General features: G+C 48.7%; 1 protein-coding gene across 1 annotated transcript in view; it reads right to left on the bottom strand.

Annotated features, from left to right (window-relative positions):
• Nucleotides 1-26117, bottom strand: part of C11H11orf58 (chromosome 11 C11orf58 homolog) — a 210624-nt gene that overhangs the window by 25505 nt on the left and 159002 nt on the right. Inside the window, exon 4 of the mRNA XM_069623762.1 lies at nt 17172-17281. Coding sequence (XP_069479863.1) covers nt 17172-17281 — 110 coding nt within the window. The remainder of the gene's footprint in view (nt 1-17171; nt 17282-26117) is intronic.

The following is a 26117-nucleotide window of genomic DNA, read 5'->3' as shown; positions in this document are numbered from 1 at the left end:
CAATTCCGGTAGCTGTAGTCAAGCACAGAAACTGGTGTCCTTCTCCCTGGCTATTCGGTTTCCTGCAGCACTCTGAGGAAAATACAACCAGCTCAGAGAATGGTATCCAGGTGACTTACGAGTTGATCGGTCCCACCAACTCAAAAGGAAGAAGTCGTCCCTGAAGGGGCTTTCCTTTCGAGATGAACTTGGCGATTCAGACCTGCAGCAGGGCTTCACCAGGCAAACCAACGGTCCAGGAGTTGCAGCAGCCGTCCTCTTCGTTTGTCTTCGGTTCTTTCGTTCCAATGGTCGACTCTGCCTTCCAAGCCAAGAGACTCGCCTTTAAACTTTTCTCCCACTCATTCCAGCCTAGATGCCACTCACCCAGAAGGGTGGCTGTCCTTGCCAGACAGGCAGCCTAGCCAATCGCACCAGAGTGCATTTGGGTCTGATAGGAGATTAAGCACAGGGAGTTTCGGGCACCCCCTTCACTTCCTGCCTACCCCAGACACTCGGGCGCCAGAGGCGGTCTTCAGTCCTGAAGCCCACCAAAGGCGTAGGAACAAAGGGACCAAATCTGATTTGGCGCACAGAGAAACTCTAGAAGGACCTTTCCATAAAGAAATGGCGACAAAACAAGAGCGGGACCCGTTTAAACAAAGGAGGCTCAGATGCCATCTTGAATAACATGGCTCACGCAATTTAACACTATACGGTGTTCGCGGTCGGGAAAAATCAAGGTAGTTCGTTGTAAACCACTGTCACCAGCCATTTCGAGAGGAAAGGGTAGTATTTGACTGCTACAGGAGTTTCTAGACATAGGGGATACTAAGTAACCCCTCCAGCACTCTATTGTAAGATAGTGTGTGCTAGGTCTAGGAATTTGGAAAGACTAGTAAGGTCAATTTCACTTTACTTTCTCTGGGAAACAGTAGTTTACGGTTCCATGTGTTAATATCCCCATATGTACGGCAATATTTTTGGTGGGGATAATATGTAGGGATACCATAGTTTATCCCAGAGAAGGCATTTAAACCATGGGACTGCCCTGAGGATGCTGTGTGGCATATGAAAAGATGATGCCTATGGAGTGTTCTAAAACTCCACAATCAAAGAACACAGGAGTAAAACATCAAAATACATGGGAGTGGGGAAAAAAAGGCTCTCACTCTCCTGGTAAAAAAAAAAATCAAGTACTCTAAATCCAGCAAAGTTGCTGGGGGTCTAAGGTGAAGGGAATTAGCACATTTATGAGAATTTACCCCAACACTCCCCCATCGTGGGGCGAGTCTCCGGCATCACCCTCGTTGTCATCGCCCTCCTGAACGGTGTGGACGGAGATGACCTCATCAGCCAAATAAATGTCCGTACCCTGCAGGATTTTGACACCTTCACCGTTCTTCAGGTCCAGAGGAGTCAGTCTTGGGCTGAGGTCTGGCATCCCCTTCTCTGGGGTCTTCTCAGTAGGCATGCTTGAAGCCTCCCCCTCCTGGGAGGAAGCAATACCCCGGCCGTCGCCTGAGCACCCTGCGGGTCCACCGCTATGGCCTACTAAAGCAACGCTACCACCACCTCGAGGGAGGGTGACTGCTTTGCATGATGCACTTGGGCCTTCACGGAAAGGCTTGTCCCTTTATCCGGTTTTTCCTTTTCCTTCCTGGCCATGTCGGACACCTTGTCCTGCTTGGCCTTTTCCTTCGGGGCTTTGTCAGGCCCCTTGTCCACCTTGGCCTTCTTCGCAGGCGGGTGGGACACAGCACTCTGCCTGGCCTTCTACTTCCTTCTCAACTTCCCCAGGGGAGTGGACTTCCTCTTGGACGACGATCCAGAGTGGTGGCTGGAGAGTGATGGAGGTCGCGCACTGCCCGTCGCGGGACCCGCAGTAGCAGCGACCCCTACTGAAGCACTCGCAGAGCTTGGCATTGTGTTGAGCCCCCACGGATGGGGCGCCCTCAAACGACTTAGCAGCCCGCTCAGACTTGCCAGATCTGGGAGAGGCATGACCTTGGGTGGTAACTGGGGTAGAGGCCTTGCACTGCAACAACGTTTGCACCCGCTGGTGTCGATCCCTCAACATGCGCTTCGAGAAGCCACAGCAAAATGCACAGTCTTCCTCCTTGTGCGTCGGGTGCAAAGAATTCCATGTACACATTCCGCAAACTGCACTCAGCAGAGCTTGAAGAGGGATGTGCTGTCCTTCTCGCCCGACTTGATCCATGTGGTGTAAGCTTGAAGAATCTTCTGTTAGCCTCCAAGTAGTAAACTCGACTGAAAAATAGAGTTTGACTTTCAAAAAACGAAACAATGCAGCAAAAGCGCAAAGAGCAAAGCACAAGGACTCCTGAACGTGCAGTAAAAATTTGGCAATGGCTGCCAGAGGAGGGGCTTAGGTAGAGGGCAGTCATTGCCTGTGGGCAGTATGACCGAGAGCTCAGCGATTAGTTCATAGGAAAAAGACAGTTTAGAAACAAAACTGAAACTGTTTTTTCTTTCACAGAGGATTCCCAGCCTGACAACAGGAAATATTCATGAGCATGTGAATCCAAGCCAAACCCCATGCTGGAGAAGAACAAAGATCCACTTGTGGGGTCCCCCAAAGGGCGAAGATCTCCAGGAGAATCTCCTGAGCCAGCTCCCACTCGTGAGCGATCGTGCGCTGCCTGCTCAGTCCGCCATCTCGTTTGTCTCCAGCCAGATGAACTGCCGAGATAGAAACTTCCTGCTGGATGGCCCAGAACCAGAGCTGCATCGTCTCCCTGCACAGAGGAAGTTACCCTGCCCCCCCCCCCCCCCCTTTTGTTGAGGTAGTGAATGGCCACTGTATTGTCCGTCAGAATCAGGACACTCTTCCCTCGCACAGTCGGCAGAAAAGCCTTCAGGGCAAGCTGGATGGCCCTCAGCTCCAACAGATTGATATGGAATCTGTACTCCCGTGAGGGATGAGTCCGTCACGATGGTCACCTCCGGCCAGGGTAGACAAAATGGAGCCCCCCCCCGCATCAGATTGCCTTCAACGGCCCACCACAGAAGGTCCTGGGCGACCGAGGGCGGCACCTGAACAGGGTCAGACATCCTGCCGGAGGACTGCGACCACTGCATCTTGCCCATTGCAGAGATCTCATCCGCAACCTGGCCTCCGGCACCAGAAGCATGCAGGATGCCATGAGGCCGAGCAACCTCAAGAATTCGAACGTCGGGAGACTCTGGGCATGTTGAAACTTGTGCACCATCTGCTGAATGTGATGAGCCCTCACCTGGGGAGGGAAACACTGCCCCAGGGACGTGTCGAGCACTTCTCCGATGTACTGAGCCGCTGAGTTGGCGTCAAGTGGGACTTTAGTTGAGGGAGAAGCCCAGCTTGTGAAGGGGGTGGCAGGTGACCGACAGATGATCCAAGACTTGCTCAGGAGAGCGTGCCCTGATCAACCAATCGTCCAGGTAGGGGTACATGTGAATCCCCCTTTTCTGAGATACGCTGCCACCACCACCATTAGCTTGGTGAAAACCCTTGGGGCGGAGGTCAATCCGAATGGCAGGACCCGAAACTGAAAGTGCGAGTCGCCAATCGCGAACCTCAGGTACCTCCTGTGCTTGGGATGGATCGGCACATGAAAGTAAGCGTCCTTGAGGTCGAGACACCAGCCAGTCCTGCAGTTGAAGGGCCTGGAGGACTTGAGAAAGAGTAACCATCTTGAACTGTCCTTCCTGAGGAGCTGGTTCAAACCGCACAAGTCCATGATGGGTCTCAATCCCCCGTCCTTCTTGGAAATAAAAAAATAAGGGGAATACCATCCCCAGTTCTATGGCACCTTTCTCCAGCATGGATTGTATTTCCTGCGCAAGGAGCGGATCCGGACTCTTCAAAGAGATTCCCTGGTGGATTGTCGCGAGGCCTCTGCCGTAAAGGAAGACAGTAGCCGTGGGCTATGATCTCCAGAACCCACACATCTGAAGTAATGGCACGCCATTCTACAAGATGCTGCGCCAGCCTTCCGCCCGCCCCAACCGGCGAACCATGCTACATGGCCTCATGACTGAGCTGAAGCGACATTGCCCGAGGGTAACGAGGCAACTGCCCGAGCGGCCTTGGCACCTCGATTACCTTGTTTTCCACCTCTGGTAATCCGACGGTTGCCCCTTTGACTTGCAGCTCCCCTCGATCTAGCAAAAGATGAGTAATATCGAAAGGAACCTCCCCTCCATTTTTGTCCCCTATGACGAAAAGGCAGAGGTTGGCGAACTGCAGTGCTCAACGACTTTGCTGCAACTTTGGAGGTCTGCAACCTCTCAAGGCTCTCGTCAGCCTTGCTGCCAAAAAGATGTTCATCAAAGGGCATATTGAGGAGCCGGGCTTGTACATCAGGAGCAAACCCCCAACTTCCGCAACCACGCAAATCTGCGCATTACGGTGCTCGCCGACATGGACCGGCTGACGCAATCTTCCACGTCCAGACCCGACCGAACGGATTCACACATGGCATCCTTGCCATCCTGAACAAGAGCAAGAAAGCCATCCCTTTCCTCCCCTTCAGGAATGTGTTCAGCCGCCAACGAGACAATTCCACAGAGTATGAGTGATACATGCTAAGGCACACAGAGTTGGCTGCCTGTAAAGCCATACCCCCTGAAGAAAACTCTTCACCCAGCCATCAAAAGTTTGTCATCCCTATCAGGAGGGATGGTAGGGTACGACGCCTGTTTTGCCAGGGCCGTAGCCGCCTGCACCACCAAACTCTCCGGAGTGGGGTGCGTAGTCAAGTAGCTGGGGTCGCTACTGGCTGGACGATATTACTTCGGCAAAGACTTGCTCACTGCCGGGAGACACTCCAAAGCAGTCCAAGCCGCTGCCACCCTTCTCTGCAAGGCATATGGAATGGCAGTACCGGGTCAGTTGGTGGAACTTGGTCAAGGATATCCGTCAGGTCATCCTGCAGAAAATCCACTGGTGGCGCAGACCACCCAAAGTATTCCGTTACCCTCGACATAAGGCGCCGGTACGAGGACTCAGCGTGGGTGCCAGGCTCAGGCCTACCGAACTCCACCTCCGGAGAGGTGTCCAAACCACTGGTGTCGTGCAAGGACTGACGCAAGTCTTCAAGCTGGCTATGACCAGACAAAATCTCGTCAGGTACCTCAACAGGAACCAAACCTTCTTCCTCAGACCCTTCTTCCACCTCAGAAATATAATCCAGAGGCTGGAATGGGGGCCCAGAAAAAGGGACAAAGACATTTTTAGACTTCGCCACAGCCTTTCTAGGGGGTTCCACCGTCGATGTTTAGCGTGGCGCCGAAAAAGTCCTCAAGGGCGGAGCCCCGAGCGTGTCCTTAGACCGCCTAGGCGCCGATGGCGTCAACGGCTTCCTCGGAGGCAAAGCCTTGAGAAGAGTCCCTGGACGCCGATGTCTTCTTCGAAGACCTCACAGGCTCCGACGGTCTCGAGGACGTTGAGGACCGGGACCTGGAGCAGGCATGTCTAGAGCGTCCACCTTGTCCGATCGAGCCCTCGAAGGTGCCCGATGATCGCGCTGACCACCCGAGCCCGAAGGCGTGCGAGTGGCGGCTCTAGCACGGTCACAGCCAGCGTCTTTCGATGGTGTGGACGGAAAAATCGCCATCATCTCCTGTCGAAATGAATCCCATTCCGCAGGAGTGGAATGCTTGTTGGGACAAGCAACCCCGCCAATGGGCAGAGCCCTCAGACGGGCAAGGCAACCGATGACGGTGCTTCCGTGAGTGCCTCGAAGAGGCAGAGGAATGGCAGGACCTACTCCGGGACCGAGACCCCCCCCCGGACCGACTACGATGTGGAGAGTCGCCCCTCGAATCGATAGTCGAAAGCCCCGTGGATCTCGACATCGAGGCTTGGCCACCTTACCGACAGAAAGCTTCTTACGCTCCCGCAAGGCCTTCAACACAAGCGACTGGCAGTCAACGCAACCATCCGTGTCGTGGCCCTCACCGAGGCACCGTGGGGTGGAAGAAGCCGAAGACGACATGGATAATCTGCACAACGAACAGGTTTGAAGAACCAAAAGAACAGAACTCCGAAGAACCGAGATCTCCGAAGCGAACACGTTCGTGGAAAAAACGTAACCGAGGCTACGGGCGTCCTACATATAACATCCGGTGACGTCGGCTCGACGGAGGCCCTCGAGGACAGTGTATCGATGTCATCGACGCAGGACGCCAAAAGATTTTCCGAAGCAGCACAGCTGTGGTGATTACCTTTCATAGATATGGAATACGTTGGAGGACCCAATCCCCTCGAACTTCTTGTTCATTCTGCCTGTAACCAGAAGTAGTTACAGCACAGAGATCAGTAAAGTTAAGGTGGTTACAGGAGTTAGGTTACAGGCAGGAACAAACAGAAGGTAATTACATCACGATATTGCAATATAATTCAGGTGGGAACAATGGAGTAGCCTGGCCCCATGTTGTAAGGCGGCAATGTCACAAGGTGTAGTAAGGTCCAGGTGGGCACGTTCGAGGAGTCTAACCCTATGTTGCAGGGCAGCTGTGACACTAAGATGCAGTAAAGAAAAGTGGGCATGGCGGGGCAGCTACATATAGGGATCTGGCACACAGGCACATGCATACAGCAGGGTGGGGGACAGCTGGATACAGGGTTCAGGCACACCGGCACATGCATACAGCAGGGGGACAGCTGGAGACAAGGTTCAGGCATACAGACACATGCATACAGCAGGGGGGAGCAGCTGGATACAGGGTTCAGGCACATGCATACAACAGGGGGACAGCTGGATACAGGGTTCAGGTAGAAGGGGCAGCTGGATACAGGCACATGCATACAGCAGGGGGGAAAGCTGGGTACAGGGTTCAGGCACATGCCTACAGCAGGGGGCAGCTGGCTACAGGGTTCAGGCACATGCCTACAGCAGGGGAGCAGCTGGGTACAGGGTTCAGGCACATGCCTACAGCAGGGGGGCAGCTGGGTACAGGGTTCAGGCACATGCCTACAGCAGGGGGGCAGCTGGGTACAGGGTTCAGGCACATGCCTACAGCAGGGGGGCAGCTGGATACAGGGTTACGCCTAGGAGTGTCCAGGCAGCGGACAGGTGGCAGACAATGGGCCTCATTGTGGGCCTTCAGCGTTTATGGCGGCTCCCGCCTCCCAGTTGGTCCCACTAACCCAAGGGAAGTCGTCCCTTCCGGAGCTTCTCTTGTCAATCAGAAAAAGGAGTTTCCTCACAGAGGCAGGGCTTCCCCTGACAATTCAGAGATCCAGGAGGATGCAGCAAGCTTCGTTCACGGTTTCTTAGTTGGGTGTTCTTCCCAGTGGTCGACTGCCTCTAGTCCCAAAACCCTTGCCCTTTAAGCAGGTTTCTCCCATTCATGCACAGCCTAGGCTGTCAATCACACAGCAGGGTGGCTGTCCTAAAAAGGACAGCCAGCCAATGAAGACTGGTTGCATCCAGGCACTCCTAGAGACAAAGGACAGGGGAGTTTCGGGACACTCCCTCACTTCCTGCCCTTCCAGACACACTGGAGCCAGAGGCAGGTTTCAGGACTGAAGCCCTCCACAAGGCACTCACTCCAGAGTTAAAATTAAAAAAGTCCTAAAGTCCAGCAAGAGAGATGGGGTTCTCCAAGGTTGAAGGGAATTAGCACAAAAATGAGAATTCTCCCCAACACCCTCCAGAACAGGTTCTTTCTTGATCGGATAACAGTCATGGAGTGGGCGGGTGTGCAAAAACTGCGCCTTCTTGCTGCACATATTTACTCTCCCATGAGGAGGTGAATGCAACCCCCACAGAGGCCATACCCACCTTAACAGAACACACACAAATGGTGGAGAAGGTGGAAGGGATCGAAAATGATGACTTGTTTAGCTACCGGTTCACCTGGATACCCACCTGGCTAGCTAATGCATTCAAAATATTAATAGCCATAGTAGTACGGATACTACCGGCTTTCTGCATTCTTAGAATAGCAATAAACAGTTGCAAAAAGGCTGCCAAAGGGGCAGCTGGAATGAAAATAGTAGTAAATGTGGATGCTCACATGTGTAAGTATACCCAAAGAGATGACATAACCCCTGCCCAAGCAATGGAAAGCCCTATCACCCCTCCAGGATCAAAGTGCACTTGTCCTCAGGACCCTCACAATTACACAGAGCACTGGGAATATTGCAATTCCAATGGGGACTGCCATTGAATAACCTGGAGAGTGGACGAATATGTCAGACATGCAGGCACCGTGACGGGGGGGTGGCTAAAGTATGGGTACCCAAAGAAGAAAATGTGGGGGGTTGGAGGGAGAGTACAAGAAGGAGAATGTGATTAAGGGCTAGACCAGAGGGGGAAATGTTGGGAGACAGCTGAACAAGTCATCAATAGCTGCTGCCCCTCACCTGGCCCAATACTGTATAGGTGAAAAACGCTACTAAGGCAACCATACCGCCCATATCCCAGGCAGGTACAACAGGAGATGGATACGATCAAAGGTAAAGATGGCAGGAATAAACAAACGGACAATGAAACAATACAAGTGCATGCATTAGACACAAAGCAAATGTACACTCAAAATGAAGAACGCAAACACTAGGTAATATATTCATTTATATGTGAAGAATATTAACATGGAATCCATACGACAAGAACACTAACCTAAGTAATGTATAAGCTGAACGCAACAAATGACAACTATAGCTCACTAGCACACGCTTCTTAGCAAATAAAATGTTTCAAGGCTTCATGAGAACTCAAAGTGCTGAAATAACAAATCTACAGATCCGTGCAGAGCTTAGACAGTAGCTAGCAACCCAAGCCAAGGTTACCATGAAAAAGGGATAAGAACGTTGCAGTGAAACAGAAGATAACTATTCCCAAGATGCAAGACACATTCTTAGATTAAAAGAACCACCAGCCTTTGTAAGCCAGGTGAAAGCGAAACCTAAGACGACCCTACAATGAATAACTAAGTTTATCCCCAGTGGTAAAAGGAACAATAACGCTCACACTAGCAATATTAGCTAAAATCCCAACGCCGGGTCCTGCTGGTTCAAATGTGTTGAACAGTTAATGAAACAGTCCAATGGAAAAAATACTAGGATTCTGGCTGTCTTGTCTGTTGGGGTGCAGTGAGTCCCAATCCAGGGGCTCGGGGACAAGAGGAGTCCTTTGCTCATACTCCCTAACATGGGTGAGGCAAGCACACAACTTCTGGGGTCCTTACACATGGTGAGGCCCTAGCTACTGCCGTGAATGGCAGAGAGGTATTCTTGCTCTAGCAGCATGTCACTTCTTAGGTTGCTGCAGGTCCCATTCAAGGGACTCGCAAACAAGATGGGTCATGTTCTCGGGCTCCCAAACACAAGGGAAGCTTGCACACAACTGCATGAATCCTTTAACATGCTAATGCCTTGGGTACCAATGTGGATGGCAGTGAGGCAGGTCCTGTTCCAGCAGATCACGCCCAATGGTCCCTGGGGATGGTTAGGGGACAGAGCTTGCCTCTGCCTTTGGAACACCTGCCTTCACCTCACCACTGAAGGACTTTAGAAAAGACTGCTCTTTCAGCAGGTCCAACAACATCTTAAGTGATGATCCAAAGGTGCTTTTAGATGATTCAAAGAAGTGGTGGGAGACCCCTTCTTGTAAAGGCACAAGTCTTCAGGCGATAGAACTAAAGCTAGCCTGCTTTAGGGATACTTTCCCTGCCCTTGAAATGAGTGGACTTTGCTCTTCTGATGTCACACTCAAAGTGCTTTTCTCCAGAGGAAGTGTAGAGGGCAGAAAGGAGAAGGGCACAGGAAAGAGAAAGAGGCAGAGAGATTCAAAATGGTGGAAGTCTCCATCCCTTGAACAGAATTCCCTTGACTTCTTCTCCAACTCTGCCCCCTTCCCTTCTCTGCAAGAACAAAGGCCTTTAGAAATGCAGCACCCTGTGGTGAGGCCTGGCTCTGTGAATGGGTGTGCCTCTTGGTTTCTGTATCCAGGCCAGTTTTCTGTGCAGTGGCTGTCCTAGCGGAAAGGGTGCTACCTGCTCATACAAAGGCACAGCGTGAAGCAATCCCCCCACATCCCCACTACACTTCCAAGGCTACAGTCCGGTCATTGAAAATTTGGGAGGGGGGGGGTTGGGGGGGGTGTTTGGGGCACTTGTCTGGGAGGAATACACAATCCTTCCACAAAGGGTTGGCACGTGCAAAATCAATGTAATGGGACATATCTCAGATGCTGGTCACCATACCCTAACTCAGGCATGGCCTTAGATGTAGTGCCACCAGGACAGGTTTTCCAGCGTTGTGAAGTTTTTAGAACAGGGGTGCATATTTTAAATGCAGCCCCTGCGCTCCAGAGACGTGGATGTCACTGCAGCTGTCAAAAGGGTGCCTGTGACCTCTGAACCTGCTCTGTGCCACTGGTAGAGCAGGTGCTGTGAATCAGAATATTGATGCAGCGGGGTACAAGTATACATTACGCCTCTGGCATGAAGCTTATGACAGGGGACCAGATTATCAGATTTCCCTTTCAGAGAAGGAATTACCCTCCACATGGTATTACTTAGTACCTAGAGCTTTGACACGCTATTTCATAACAGCCACCCTATTCTTGTGAATAGATATAGACACCAGTGTCTCGGCAAACTGAGCCTTTCTTCAGTCACACTCTCCAGTTAAACTAAAGAAGTTTAAGAGTGGTGAAGGGGTCAGCTAAACACACAGAGTACTCTTAATACAAGTTAGGCAGAATGCATTAAAAGAAATCATTTACGCCTTAGAAAAAACCGTAGCAATGTAAAACCACAAGTAAGTTACATACTAATACATTCACAAGCATTATACACACATTCACTTTGGTGTGCTCTGGTAAGGGAACCAACACTTTACTTTTAGAATATAGTTAGATCAGTTTCAGATTACTGTAGGATAGCAAAACAAGTTAAGAACCAGGCAAGTATCATCAGTTAGGGAACGAATATGCTGAAAATATAGTAGCTAGAAACACCATCCAAAGACTTACAAATTAAAGACCTACACCTTAAAAAGTCCTTTCGTAGCTAGAAAAGGGGGGGGGGGGGTGGCACTCTAACAAGTCCCAATGCAGTTCTTTTCAGAATGCTAGGAGTCATTTTAAGAGTCTGAACAAGAGTTGGCAAAGCCAACAGTTTGTAAGGGTCTCAAAGTTAAAAAACACTTTAATATAAAGGCTTAGCAGACAGGGGAAGCCCTAGGGAGGATAATTGACCAGGACTCCTCCACGCACAGTAATGGGAAGTAGGGGTAATGTCTTTATGCTCAGTAAACCCTAAGGGAGGTTACAAAGTTATGTTTACTCACCCCCTGTTTTTCTCGTGCCTTGGTTCAGATAAAGGAAGCACAGGGGTCTTGGCCAAGAGAGATAATTTTTGGCATCAGCTTTTGGGTCTGGCTAGTCAGTGGTTTTATGCTCTGATGGACTGGTTCTTGACACGGGACACCTCTACTGGACTGAAGAAAGGACCACAACTACGGCAACAACCTCAGAACACACCTAGGGTACGAGGCAAGCAGCGATCAGCAATGGCAATTTCGACGAAATGGCAGAAGTCAACCCTTGTGGTGGAAACAAAGAAATTGGTCCTGCTCAACCTCTTCATAGTGGAGAGCTGCAACTGCAGGGGGGTGTTTCTTATTTCGCATAGGTGTCGATCTGCGGCATCCCAAAGCTATACTCTGGATGGTCACCAATACAGCAAGGAAGCCCAAGGAGAAGCTGGACAGCCTTCAAAATCGTCCCGGGACACTTAGAAATGCTTCCAAGTGCAAGGTCCTCAAGCAGCGGGTCAAGACAGGTTTCCATTGGTCCAGGGGTCTAAGCACCTAGGAAAGCCTTCTGGAGATCAGCAAAGGACCAGGGCTTATGGCGGGTTTCCATCGAAGAGCTCCAGGTCTTCAGCTGGGTGCACCTCTCTGTGGGGGTCTTGGATCCTACAATCATCTGAAGAGGGGCTGCAGGAGTCCTCCTTTTCTCCTGGATTCAAGCTGGAGTCACACCCAACCCCACCAATGGTATGGATTTGCAACATTCAAACAGGCAGTGTCTGACCAATTCTGGACAGCCTCTGGTCAACACATCTGCCCATCAACAAACACTTTGGCATTGATGCAGACAGACCAGAAAGTCCCAGCTCCCACATACGGCCACACACACAAACACTATGCTCAGGAAAAGTTTGAGCTTTCCCCGGGAAAGGGCATAACTTACCACCTATGGGAAATCAGACCCAGAAAGCCGGAAGAATGCCAAATAAGATGGTCAAGAGGACAGGTGAACATCTAGTAGAACAGCCATTTTAGAGTTAATGTTACATTATTTGCCATTAAGCTGTAAAATACAAATGTGCAGGAGACTAAACAGAAATGGTAGAAGTATCCGCTGCCACCAGCCCATACTGGACACATCATGTTAGTAACCATAAAGTTACAAGAACAAAGCTACAGGGACACAGTGACCCTACTGCACTTCACTGTAAGGCGATGTGTGCAGGGGAAAAAAACAGAATTTTATAATGCAGAACAGGGTTCTCCTGCACACATCACCATATGGGCTGATAGTTGCATATAAAACAGATGAGCTCAGCAAAGCAAGTGAAGTAAAAAGGCTTCACCTGTCTCTAAAAGTTCAGTACAGGTTAGAGACCATGGCAAAATGTTGGGGTGTCCCATTGACGGCTATGGAAAGAAAGCAGCAAAGAAAATATTTCCTAATAGAGGTCGATTACAAAGTTCGGATATACCTTTCCAGTGGGCAAGAGAAACCAGATAAAGAAATTTAAAAAAAATAAAAAACCACACAAGCATTCAACTTATTTATTTATCTGGGGGCAAGGTGGAAGACTTGGCTTCTGCAGTGGATGCCGAAACCACCAATTCCTCTCCTCAGAAGTAGAGTAGTTGGAAGGTGCGACAAGGCCGAGTGTATGGGTTTGGCCATATTTAGTGGTATGAACAATGGGCAGTGGTCTGCTTGAACTAGGTTGATGATGTACCCAGATTTTGTGGGGGGAGGGAGGTAAGTATGGGAGGATGCCCTGGTCAACATCCACTTAGTCCACGTTGCATGTCTGGAGACAGTCGGATGAGCTAGACTAGGACACAGTCTCTAAACTACAGGTCTTGCAATTAGGGAACTGAGAACGTGTAATCTGGGATACAAAGAATCCATCTCTTCAGAGAACTGGCAACATTATTTACAATGCCTTTAAGGTTGTGGATCTTTGAGATTGAAAAAGAATCTCTGCTGAGAAATTGGATCTCTCAGAAGTCTGTACGAGACACACACTGAATTGTTACAAATGCTCCGGGTTACTTGAACAGAGAGCTTGCACAGTCTGAGGAAAAATGAAATGTCATACACTGATCACAGTGAGCAGAGACCCATTTGAATGTTCAACAGCGTGCAAAACCACCAGATGCAGTGTTAGTTTCCCCACATTGTGCTCAGAAAGAGCTTCTCAGAGGGAACCGGTGCCCAATTAGAACATTCATTTTGTTTGTCCCAAAAGCCGGAAGCCAATATAAACAAACATGGCGTTCATAATATTCTTCTAGAAATTCACTTATTTCCTCATATTCGAGCAGCTCCTGCCCAAAAGGGAAGGTGCATACTTTTCATTGAAAGTATGTTGAAATTTGCAAAGGTACTTTGATCCTGAAGAAGGGGTACATTTTAATGCCTGCTTCTCTCCTTCAGAAGAAGCATTTTGGAAAGGTGATGAAGCCAGCATTGGGGCACCTGGTGTTGCGGCCACTAAGCAAGAAGGTAGTGTAGCAAAATAAATAATGCTCTGCAGGAGTACAGTATGAGTGGTGGCTAGACATCCTATGCACCCCACTCTACTATTAAACCAGCTGTGATCCCAATCAAAGGTGAAAGGGGCACAGCCTGAGATGTGGACCACCTTCACCTCTTTTTGTAACGTTTGCGGAGGACGGACTAAAAAGTTCAGTAGGGGTGCAAGCTTAGAACAGCAGCAACCCAAACAACTTAAAACAAAGAAGATAGAATTATAAGGGGCACTTTGGGAAGATGATCAAGGGGGTTAAGGTAATCAGAATAGGCAACGTCAATGTTCTTGGAAGAAAAAGGTAGAGAACAATGCTTAAGTCACGTTTGCCCTTTAAAAAAAGACCGGGGGGACAGGGCCTCTACACATACTTATTTTATCTTGTTCTTGCAGCTCAACATAATCAAGCCAGGCTTCAAGAAGCTTACAGAGGTGATTTGGCATTCGGTTGGGGAACCGAGTGTCTCGGACCAACACATTTACAAGCAAGGTAGCATGTAGCAGCTTGGGACAGGCAGGCAATGTCTGTGTCAGTATATATGGCAAGCAGTTTGATGCAGGAATTCGGGCCCAGAACTCTTCCTTGACTTCTGGGGAGGTCAAATCCTGGGTCTCCACAGTCCCAGTGAGTCCTTCAGTTATGCACCCACTTCAGGGAGCTTGGAACGCACCTGCAAGGGTTCTTTAACCTCTAGTGAACATGATCCCGGTTCCAATGCAACCAGCAGAGTGGCAGGCCTTGGCCTACATGAGTTCACCCCCATTGTTCCCGGGTGGATGATTAGGAGACCTAGCTTTCCTCTCCCTTGGATGCCTTCTGTCTTTACCTCAAAAAGGTGGAGGATTTTGGAATGGACTCCGCTCCAAATAGAGATCAGTGCAGCCTCCTTCTGGTAATGGCCTGAAGATGAATTCATGGAATAGAGGAATTCCTCTCCTTAAAAAGGCAAAATGTTACAGCGGATTGGTTCAAAGCAAGCTGGAATGTTGTAAACAAGTGTTCTTTGCCTCATGATGCCAGACCCACAGTGCAAGGACTGCAGGAAATGGCAAGTGTGTGGAACCGAAGGAGGTAGAGCGCACCAACATTCATCAAGATGGTCAAACCCCTTTCAGGCTGCCTTTGATTCCTAGCTTCTCCAACTGTCCACTTCACATTGCCTGCTGACTTCAAAAGTACTCCAGTAGTCAGCAAACGGATGCGAGAGTGACGTTTGTAATGCCAGGGCTGCCTTTGAAGCACTAGTTCCAAAGAGATAGCCATTGGGGGAAATTCCTGTGCACTGAAGGAAGGTGTTGGCCTTCTATTGAGGAATCAAATAGGGAGCCTCCTGGCCAGTGTGCCACATGTTCGTGGTGGAGACAGTCAGACCAGACACCAACACACACCAGTCCCGTTTTAGCTGGACCTGCTCAGAGTTGACACTAGTAGGAGAACAAATTGCGGTGGCTGTAGAATTGTGTGCTCTTATCAGTCTCAATACCACAACTAGGCATTCATTTTATGCAAAGATGTACATGCCACCAGACTGACTAAGGCAAACTATTATACTCTGATCAGAGGTGCAGAATATTAAAAAGCCAACTAGTCCTGCAGGAACTGAGGTTCCGTTCCAGCACCTGTTAAGGAAGCACAGGTGACTGACATGCCCTGTGCCACTACAAAAGCTGGGGCTGTGGGTGCCTGCCGGTTGTCTCAGCAATGGCACAGGTGTGCCATTAATTTTGTCATGGAGCATTTATGAAAGGGAGTCTGATAAGCAGCCCTCCACCTCAGCAACAGATTTACCCATATTAGGTTATATTAATAATAATCAAAAAAAGGTAGAGCTTCCACACCCTCCCAGATGGCAATCCGTCACGCAGAGCTGCACAGCAAAGAGGGGTAGCATTACTCTCTGCACCAAAGGTTCACACAGGACACATGGTGACTAGCCAAAGAGGGTTCCTTACAAAGGCACAGCGAGTCCTTGACCAACTCCTGGGCCTTGGCAAAGATGTACAACAATCTGCAGTTTTTCACATTTTTATTGGTTTGTGCTTCATGGGTTTACTTGGATTTTTTGGTGGGTTGGGCTATCTTTCCATTAGAGGCAAAAGGACTTCTACCGCGCTTTTGCAGAGAGGTAAAAACCATGGCGACCCGCTCCCTAACGTGCATAGAGTGGCTTGGCTGGTAGAATCCACAATCATTGGTATCATCATATGGCCCCAATCTTCAAACAGTGCTCAAGAGGGTCAAATACCGACTTGAGCTTCCTCAAATGTTTGCAGAGTTTAAAGCCCAAAATCTTCAGGGGAGACAAATCGCAGATTAAAAAATAAATAAATAAATAAAAAAAATAAAAAAAAAAATAGCTGGTTGAGGTGTTGCAAAGCACAGCATCTGAGCGAATGTAAAAAAGGAAACAGTTCCATGTATACAAACCATGACATTACACCAGGAGTCATGAGGGCCAAAGACACGGAGGGTAGCTGGACAGCGCTCCTTGGAGATTGAACAAGTTTCCAAACCAGACTTTTACAGTCGGGACACTACTAAGCAAACCAAGGAAACCTATTAGAAGTCAATCTGTTTCTGGTTTCAATGAGGACAAAGCGCAGAAAATCTAATTCACAGGGTTGACAAACATGTACATATGTAATCTTCAACCTCTTTTTCCAAGTAACTTTTAAAATTACAGGGTGGTAAATTGTTTCAAGGCGTTAAAAGATGGGCCAGTTTCTTCCCATACTTAAAAGAGAGGTGCTAAGGGGGACGGGGAGGGGGGACATATGCTAGTTGGAGTAGTATGTTTGAGAATTAGTGTGTGAGAAGATGCAAAGGGTTTCAAGCTTTTTCTTCCAGTTCCAGTTCAAGTTTAGAAGGAATTTTAAATAGACAAATGCTTTATGTGGAGATCTGTTCAACCAGTTTGAAATGAAGAAAATGTAATGTACTCCCCCTTCTGACCAATTTGCTCACTTATTGTGAATCAAAACCACTATTTTTATGCTCTGCTCTGGAACCTCAATCACATTTCTAGTACAAGATTAAGTGGTATTGCACTCCTTTTTTCTGCAAGTGGATTACAATTTATGCATCAAAGAAACAAGAACTTTAACAATGGCTGGAGGATTAAGGTAATACCCTTAGCTACTACTTGGACTGTTAGGTCCAAATTTGAACACTAATTGTGGTTACAGTTCACTTTTCTTTGTTTCTTTGCAGTTTTAAAAAGAAATGGAGAAAAGACAGCAAAGTATTTGCTTCAGTGTCTTGAAGCATCAAAATTATAGAGCACAATAGAAAAGTACCCATTTAACCTTACATAAGGTTTCAAGATTGACTAACACCAAACCAAAAAAAAGACAGCATGTGTTAATATATTTATAAGTTTTAGAATCCAAGTTATTACCTCACTGAAACCCAGTCCACAATGTCGGCGATTTCTTCCAGATAATTTGCTGTCCATGCCTTGATGAAACTGATTCTCTAGTTCATCACAAATTTTCTTATCTTCTTCACCTGGAAGTCCAGAGAATTAAGGTAAGGTTGCACTTCATAAACTTTACTGGACAAAATAATCATGTCATTTTGTTCATGAACAAATTCCTTCAATATTTTCTCAAGACAAACGTTGGAATACAGATCCAAACGCGTGTGGGTGTATTACCAACACTTGTATAGCTTAGGACTACGTGGAAACAGCTACATAAGTGGGCAGGACATTACATCCCTTGAACTACCTTAATTTACCACCCACCAGGCACCACCAATCTCCTCTGTTCTTTTACTTTAAATGCTCCCACCAGATATTCCTGCCCCCAAATTGGGCAACCTCACCCTCTGCAATAGGACTTAAGCCCAACTTCACTCCAGTCCCACTACTGATCCCACATAACATTCCAACCCACACCTGAGGCAACTTTCTCAATCTCATTCTTATCTTCCACCCCAGTCTCTTCTGCTCCCATAATTGACCCTTCGCCCACCGACCACTCATGCACATCTAGCTCATGAGCAGCAGAGCACTGTACAGGCTGTGGATAGCCAGCCAGCTTTTGGGCCGACATCTTTTAACAGTAGCGCCAGTGGTGGCTGGTGAATTGTTTAATCGGAGGGGCATAAATATTTCCCCCAATGCTTGGGCATATTTTCCCCCAAATATGCCCAAGCATAGCAAGGGAGCCCAAACGAGGGGGGGGGGGGGGGGGGGGGGGGGGGAAGAGAGGCGGGAAGGCCACTCCCCCGTCCCCCCCCGTGAAGGTTTTTTGAATAATGGGTTAAAATGGTGCATTTTACAACACACAGAGTGAAAAGTTGGGTAAAAAGCAAGACAGTTTCAAATTTGTTTTGTAGGCTACTTCATGAAACAATCCAACATATGCAAGTCAACAACGGTGTACAGGAGCATTTCCCAATACAAGTGTACAGGAGCATTTCCTAATACATTTTCATGAGGCCTTCAACAACAAACCATGCCAGTACAAAAACATGTTTAGGCTGGCTGTGCCTCACACCAGTAATGACACTTCAGGAAAACATGTAAACGCCGATTCTGCCAATATATGGCATTAGTGCCACCTAAAAACATAACCCAGTTGGCGTTGCCATTAAAATTGCCAATTCACAAAATGAAACGTCCAAACTGGATGCACCAAAATGCCAGTTTGGGCATGTAACATACTTGCTTTATCATAGATGCCCAGTAAATAAGGTCATGCCAAAGAAATGGCTAGACTGGCTGCACCAAAATGCTAGTCTAGCCAGGTAATAACAATTCTCATGCCTGCTTTAGCAAAGATGGCAAATAACAAATGTGTGTGAATGCCAGCAGGGCAGGTGGGGGACTGAAGCTGAATAATGGGTACAGCTCCGACAGTCAGAGCCGGTGGGGGACTGAGGCTGAGTGCATGTGTGAGTGGTACGTATGCGAGTGTCGGGGTGGATGGGGGCTGATGCTAAGTGCATGCATGAATGCGAGTGCGCGTGTTAGGGCAGGTGAGGGTCTGAGGCCGAGTATACTGCTTACATCCGTTATATATTCATTATCCTTAAAGACGGCGGTGGAATCTTCTCCAGATTTACGAATAATAAATATAACACTAATGCAAGAACAGTCCTCCCTCACAGAAGGGTCATTCCATACACCCTCAAGACTAGTCCCATAAAACCTTTTGAAATAAATAACCCTAAACAACCGAGCCAATTACTAGCCCACTACAAATCTGCCTGGGTGGGTGAGCCCTTGCCTCACAAGAGACGGATTGTTTGTAGGCCCCCTTTGTGAAAGAGATGCGATTTGAGCCAGTTGGTCAATTTGCCTTGCGAGGAGCATGTGCCACCAGATTTGTGGTGCTTAGCCGCCAGGCAGGCTGGTGTGCTACTCGTGACTGCTTTGACGATATATACAGCTGATATCTTGCCCTGGAGAGGCAGCCAATATAGCCTGCATAGGAAAGGGGGGGGTTGTCACATTTCTGAACACCCGTAAGATTTGTAACAGCATGGTGGACTGCGTTCAAGGGAGCCAAGTGTGTGGCTAGGAGTTCCATCAGGAGGACACCCCCCCCCCTCCACCCCCAACAATCGATGTGCGAGACCACAAGGGCCTGCACTATGATCAGAAGTTCTGCAGCAAGATGAAGGGTTTGATTTTGCAAAGGGTGGAGATTTGGAGCCAGGCCGTTTGGGCCTTCTTGGCTATGTGTTTCTGGAAGGACAGACTTCCGTCAACGGTGAAGGCTTAAGATTTTGCTGACTCATAAGGCGAGGAAGAAATCCTTCTAGGCACATATCATGGAGCTATTGTTGAACAACCTGTTTAGCGGGGGGAATCGATGAGGACAAATTCAGTCTTTGATGGGTTAAGTTTGAGGTAGGCAGACATCAGGACTGAATGATGGCTAGGTAAACAGAGACTGATGGACTTTTACTCATGTAAACAGGTATTAACTGTGTTATTAGCTAGCACATTTGCTATAATTCTTGTTGAATAGAATTTATTTCTGTGTTTTTCTATGTTTTTGTAATGTTTGACTCTCCCCAAACCATGATCTTTGTATGCATTTATAATTTTTTAATTTTAAATGTTGCTGTCAAACATTGTTACAGTTAATGTCATTAATACTGTCCAATTAACAGCCTTGAGAAATACCTTTTCGGCGAAACACGTGTCGGCTGTGATCGGAAGAAAGCAAATAATAAATCCAAGTTTTGAATATGTGCTTAGTGTACTGACATTTGAATATGACGTCAATTTTATAGGCAAGCGCAATTCGCTAGTATGATTAGTTAACAGTTTACTACATACGAGGTCAGATTTAGAGCCTCATAATACGAGCGTTGCAGCACGCCACATCAGATATTTAGTGGTCCCAGAGCACCATTAAGCGGTCTTAACCTATTTTGCATTACAACGGAGTATCATCTGCGTATTGGTGGATGGCTATATTGGGCTCATTAATGAATGCGTCCAGAGGCTCCATCCAACGGTTGAAATGGATCAGTGAGAGGATAGAGACTTGGGGGACTCCGCAGGAGCCAGTTAGAACACAACGCGTTCAGCCGGATGGCCTGATGTCTGCCTAAGAAGTCGGAAGTAAACCAATTTAGGACAGTGCCAGAAAATCCCATCCTATCCGTGAGGAGAATGTATGGTGGACCGTGTCCAATGCAGCCAAGATGTCAAGGAGGATGAGTGGGCAGGGGTCACCCGTATCCATGATTTGAAGGGCATCTGATACCCTCCAGTTGGAGGGATGACAGTGTCAGAAAGCGTGGGTGCAGAGTAGTTGCAGGCATTGTGGGGGCCATTTCATGCAGTGGGGGCCATTTCATGCAGCAGATGGCATCCCTTCCCCCAATGCAGATGTGACTGGTGTGGCAGATGGACACCTGTTGGGAGGAAGCCCAAGAAACCCACAGAGAACAGGACCAGGAAAAGACTACATCTCCCAGCAAGCTTAGCCCCAAGAATTACAGCGCCAGCAGCCCAGGAAACTTTTAAAGAACAATCAGGCACACATGGCCTGCAAACATGCGGGCCAACACCCAAGCCAACGCGCATGCGTGCGCCTCGCAAATCTGTTTGTGCTCGTTCCATCCTTCGAGCTGACTTGATTCGGAAGAGCTCCAGTCTCTGAACCTTATGCGAGGCCAGCCCTCGCCTGAAGCACTTCCTCCAGTCCTGCAGGACAAAAGATAAGTGCTTGTTTAACTCGCATGAGAAAGCGAAGCCTGATTGCATGAAAACGAACCCACATGGGAGGGACCCCGGTGCTTTTCCTGCAGTGACAGTTCAGAGAGCCCCGAGAACCCACAAGCACAATTGTTATTCTCACGTTACTGAAAATTATTTCATGGTGTTAAAAGTGCGGGCTGGGCAACAGCACTGAGTTACCTTGTGGACACTCCTTACCAACAGAAGAACAAGTTACTTCTTACCTTGTAACGTTCTTTCGACGGGATGTTCCTCCGACGTATTCCTCATCTTAGATATATCCTTCCAGCTCTGCTGGCCTCGGAAAAATTTTTCTGTAGAGGGCGCTGCGCGTCGACGTCCCTCGAGTCGATGTCCCTCGACAGCCGCCGTATCGACGCTCGACGTCATCCTGCCCATAAAGGCCGCGCGCAGCGTCCGTTGCTCAGTTCCGTTTTGAAGCCCACAGTATTACTGTCTGGACTAGACTAATCACCCTGAAGGAGCGTAAGCTGCAACAACAAGGGAAGTAGAACTGCAGGGATGGATGGGAGGGTCGATGAGGAATACGTCGGAGGAACATCCCGTCGAAAGAACGTTACAAGGTAAGAAGTAACTTGTTCTTCGAAGGGATTGTGTCCTCCGACGTATTCCTCATCTTAGATAGGCTCCCATAGCAGTATTCTATATTCGGAGGAGGGAGTACTGACTTCACGCTGTCTTCTATTGATGAATAGAATGTAGTACAGCCCTTCCAAACCTAGTCTCTTGACTAGAGGAGGAATCCAGATTGTAAAAACGTGAAAAGGTATGGACAGACGACCATGTGGCGGCCGCACAGATGTCTTTAACCGGCACGCCTCTTTTGAGGGCCGATGAAGCTGCAATACCTCTGGCCGAATGAGCCCTAAGGTTTTGAGGGGGCTCTTTCCCTGCCAGTTTATAACATTCCAGAATGGCTAGAATGATCCATCTGGAAATGGTCTGTTTAGTTATAGGTAACCCCAGCTTGTGACCTGCGTAACCTACAAATAGCTGGTCTGCCTGTCTTATCCTGGTTAGTCTACTAATGTAAAAACTTAAAGCCCTCCTAGGGTCTAGTCTGTGTAACCTCTCTTCCTCTTTCCCCGGGTGAGGAGGAGGATAGAAAGATGGCAGGGTAATCTTCTGAGAGATATGGAACTCAGAAACTACCTTTGGGAGGAAATTAGGCTTCACTTGTAGGACAACCTTGTCTTTGTGAAAGATTGTATGAGGGGGTTTACAAGAAAGAGCTTGTAATTCGCTCACCCTTCTAGCAGATGTAAGTGCTGTTAATAAAACAGTCTTAAGGGTAAGGAATCTTAACGAACAAGAATGGAGAGGTTCGAAAGGTGTACCCATCAGGAAAGTTAGTACTAAGTTTAAATCCCATAGGGGAACTTGGAATGGTCTTGGGGGATAAACATTGGTTAACCCCTTTAGAAACTGTATTACCAAGGGTAATTTGAAATAGGATGGTTCCTCCGCAGTCCGCTTAAAGATAGATAGCGCTGCGAGATAGCCCTTAATGGTACCAACTTGAAGGCCTGAATTTGCCAAATATAGTAAGAAGGACAAAACCATTGGAGTACCACATGAAAATGGGTCGATATTCTGTTCTCTACACCAGCTGCAAAATCTGTTCCAACGGCAGCGGTATAAAGACTTAGTTGCTGGCCTCCTTGCCGAAAGCAACACCTCCATAACATCATCAGGGAGGTCCCAATCCTTGTACCTCAGCCGTTCAGAAGCCAAGCGTGAAGGTTGAGGGTTTTGATGTCCGGATGGAGAACCTGACCTCCCTTCTGAGAGAGAAGATTCTCTCTGAGCGGAAGTCGAATTGGAGGGCAGATGGACAAGTCTAGAAGGTCCGGGTACCACGTTCTCCTGGCCCAATCCGGGGCAATTAGGATCATGGTTCGCCGGAATCTTCTCAACCTCCTGATCATTTGAGGAATGACAGGGACCGGTGGGAACGCGTACAGAAGCGGAAACTCCCAGTCCACTATGAATGCGTCTCCCAGAGCTCCTCTCGGAGGAAATTCCCTTGAGCAGAACAGGTCGCATTTCCTGTTTAGGCTGGTGGCGAACAGGTCTACCTGAGGGGTTCCCCAAAGGGCGAAGATCTCTTGAAGGACTTCCCTGAGCTAGCTCCCACTCGTGGGAGACTGTGTTCTGCCTGCTCAGAGCGTCCGCTGTCAAGTTCTTCTCTCCGGCTAGGTGAACTGCCGATAGAGAGATTCCTTCTTCGATTGCCCAAAACCAGAGCAGCATCGCCTCTCTGCACAGGGGTAGTGATCCTACGCCTCCTCTTTTGTTGAGGTAGTGCATGGCCACCATGTTGTCTGTCATTATCAGGACGTTTTTCCCCTGTACAACCGGCAGGAAAGCCTTCAACGCAAGTCTGATGGCTCTCAGCTCTAACAGGTTGATGTGTAGTCTGGACTCCGATGGAGACCAACGACCGCTGATGGTCAAGTCGTTGGCGTGGGCTCCCCACCCCGTGAGTGAGGCATCCGTGACTACTGTTATCTCCGGCCAGGGTTGCCAAAACTGTTGTCCTGTCAGAATGTTCTCCTGACAGGCCCACCACTGAAGGTCTCGAGCCACCCTGCCGGGAACCTGAAGAAGATCCGTCATTCTCCCTGAGAATTGTGACCACTGAGTCCTCAGTGCCCACTGGAGGGATCTCATTCTCAGGCGAGCCTCTGGCACAAGGAAAATGCAGGATGCCATGAGGCCCAGCAACCTCAAAAAGTCGAAGGCTGGGAGATGTTGGGCATGTTGGAACTTGGTAACCATCTGTAGAATATCTTGAGCCCTCACCTCTGGTGGCGAGGCTTTTCCCAGGGAAGTGTCCAGGATCGCTCCTATGAACTGGAGTCTCTGCGATGGTATCATTTGAGACTTCTTTAAATTGAGGGAGAAGCCCAGTTTGTGAAGGGAGTAGCACACGTGATTTAGCTGGATCTGAGCTTGCTCCGGAGAAACAGCCCTGATCAGCCAATCGTCCAGGTAGGGGTAGACGTGAATCCCTTCCCTCCTTAGACTTGCAGCCACTACCGACATTAACTTGGTGAAAACCCTCGGGGCGGAGGTCAGCCCAAATGGCAGTACTCGAAATTGATAGTGAGAGTTGCCAATTGCGAACCTCAGGTATTTCCTGTGTTTGAGATGGATAGGCACATGGAAATAAGCGTCCTGAAGGTCCAGAGATACCAACCAGTCCTGGAACTGAAGGGCCTGGAGGATCTGAGAAAGAGTGACCATCTTGAATTTGTCTTTTCTGAGGAATTTGTTCAATTCTCGCAAATCCAAGATGGGTCTCAGTCCTCCGTCTTTCTTCGGAATGAGAAAGTAAGGGGAATACCAGCCCTTGTTCCTCTCCGCTACAGGTACCGGTTCTATGGCACCTTTCTCTAGCAGGTCTGAAATTTCCTGCAAGAGGAGCGGATCTGGAACTTTCTGAGAGCTGATCCCCGGTGGATGACTCTGAGGTGTACGTAGGAAAGGCAGGCAGTAACCTTGGCCGACTGTTTCCAATGCCCAAGCATCTGACGCGATAGCCTGCCATACCGTCATATGTTGAGTCAACCTGCCTCCTACAGGTGTCCTGTGAGGGGAGTCCTCAGAGTGGTTTTGGGGCGGCTGATGCAGATGCCGATGGTAAAGAGGCCCCTGCTGTTGCTGCGGCTTTAGAGTATCTACCCCGTCCACCTCGGGTAGTTCTTCTTTGACCCCTTTGAGTCGGTCGTCCTCTACCTCTTCCGAAAGAGGAGCAGAAGCGAAAGGACTTGCCCCTCGCAGAGGTTCCCGTGGGACGAAAAGGAGTCTGTCGGATTGCAGCTCCTAGGGATTTTGCTGCTGCTTTTGAAGTTTGCAGTTTCTCTAAACTGTCATCCGCCTTTTTCCCGAACAAAGAAGAGCCATCAAATGGCATGTTCAAGAGCCTGGCTTGCACATCTGGGGCAAAACCCGACTTTTTCAACCAAGCGAACCGCCTGGTTGATGTACTTGCCGCCATTGCTCTGCTGATACTGTCAGCCGAATCAATGCCCGTCTGGAGGGATTCGCACATAGCGTCTTTGCCGTCCTGTATAATATTCAGGAACGCATCCCTTTCTTCTCCCTCCGGGATGCAGTCAGCCGCTGTAGAAGCACACTCCCAAAGTGTATGGCTGAACCTAGCAAGGGTGCAAGTAGCATTAACAGACTTTAACGCCATGCTACATGCTGAAAAGACTTTCTTTGCCATAGCATCATACTTTTTATCGTCCCTATCCTGTGGGACTGTAGGATAAGCCGTCTTGACATCGGTAGAGGATGCTGCTTGTGCCACCAGACTTTCTGGGGATGGATGTTTAGACAAGAACTCTGGGTCTGTGGAAGATACCCTGTATTTTGCAGACAGTTTTTTATTTACTGCTGGTATTACATCTGGGGTTTCCCAGTTTGTCATGATCTTTCTCTGAAGAGCTTTATGAAAGGGCACCACTGGATCTTCTTGTGGGCCTTTATCAAGAATATCCGTGAGGTCATCTTGCTGAAAAGATTGTGAAGGTGTAGACCACCCCATGAACTCCGTAATCCTGGCCATTAAGGCTCTGTAGGGAGTTTCAGCATGCTCCCCCGGGTCTGGTTTAGCAAAATCCACCTCAGGGGAAGTGTCTAACCCACTTGCCTCATTTAAAGAATCATGAAGATCCTTTAATCTGCGCTCTTCAGAGGAAAATTCCTCTCTAACCGGGGTTACAGGTCCCTGTAACTCAAATGTGTCTTGTTCAGACAAATCACCCTCTTCTAAAATTGAGGATATAGTTCTCAATTGTTCTGAACTCATAAAGGGAGTAAATCCCATTTCCAAGGCAGAGGGTGCCGACGTTGTCATAATTGGCCTCGAGAGTGTCGATGTCGTCGACGTCGAAGGCTTCGAGCGTGGCGTCGAAAACCGAGGTGGAGGCCTCGACAGAATTGGAATTCTACTCGACACTATCGACGCCATCGACGTCGAGGGCCTGGGGATCGTCACTGGATGTGTGGACACCGTGACTTTTCTCGGCGTCGACGCCGGTGTCGAGGCCGGCGTCGAGTCGACAGACCCGTGTGTCGAAGGTCTCCTCGACAACGGCGTCGAAGCCA

Source organism: Ambystoma mexicanum, chromosome 11 (assembly GCF_040938575.1).
Source record: "Ambystoma mexicanum isolate Mex_15411 chromosome 11, UKY_AmexF1_1, whole genome shotgun sequence".
NCBI classification, from domain to species: Eukaryota; Metazoa; Chordata; class Amphibia; order Caudata; family Ambystomatidae; genus Ambystoma; species Ambystoma mexicanum.
The sequence above is the reverse complement of the archived record's forward strand: the minus strand, read 5'-3'. Positions and strand labels throughout refer to the sequence as shown.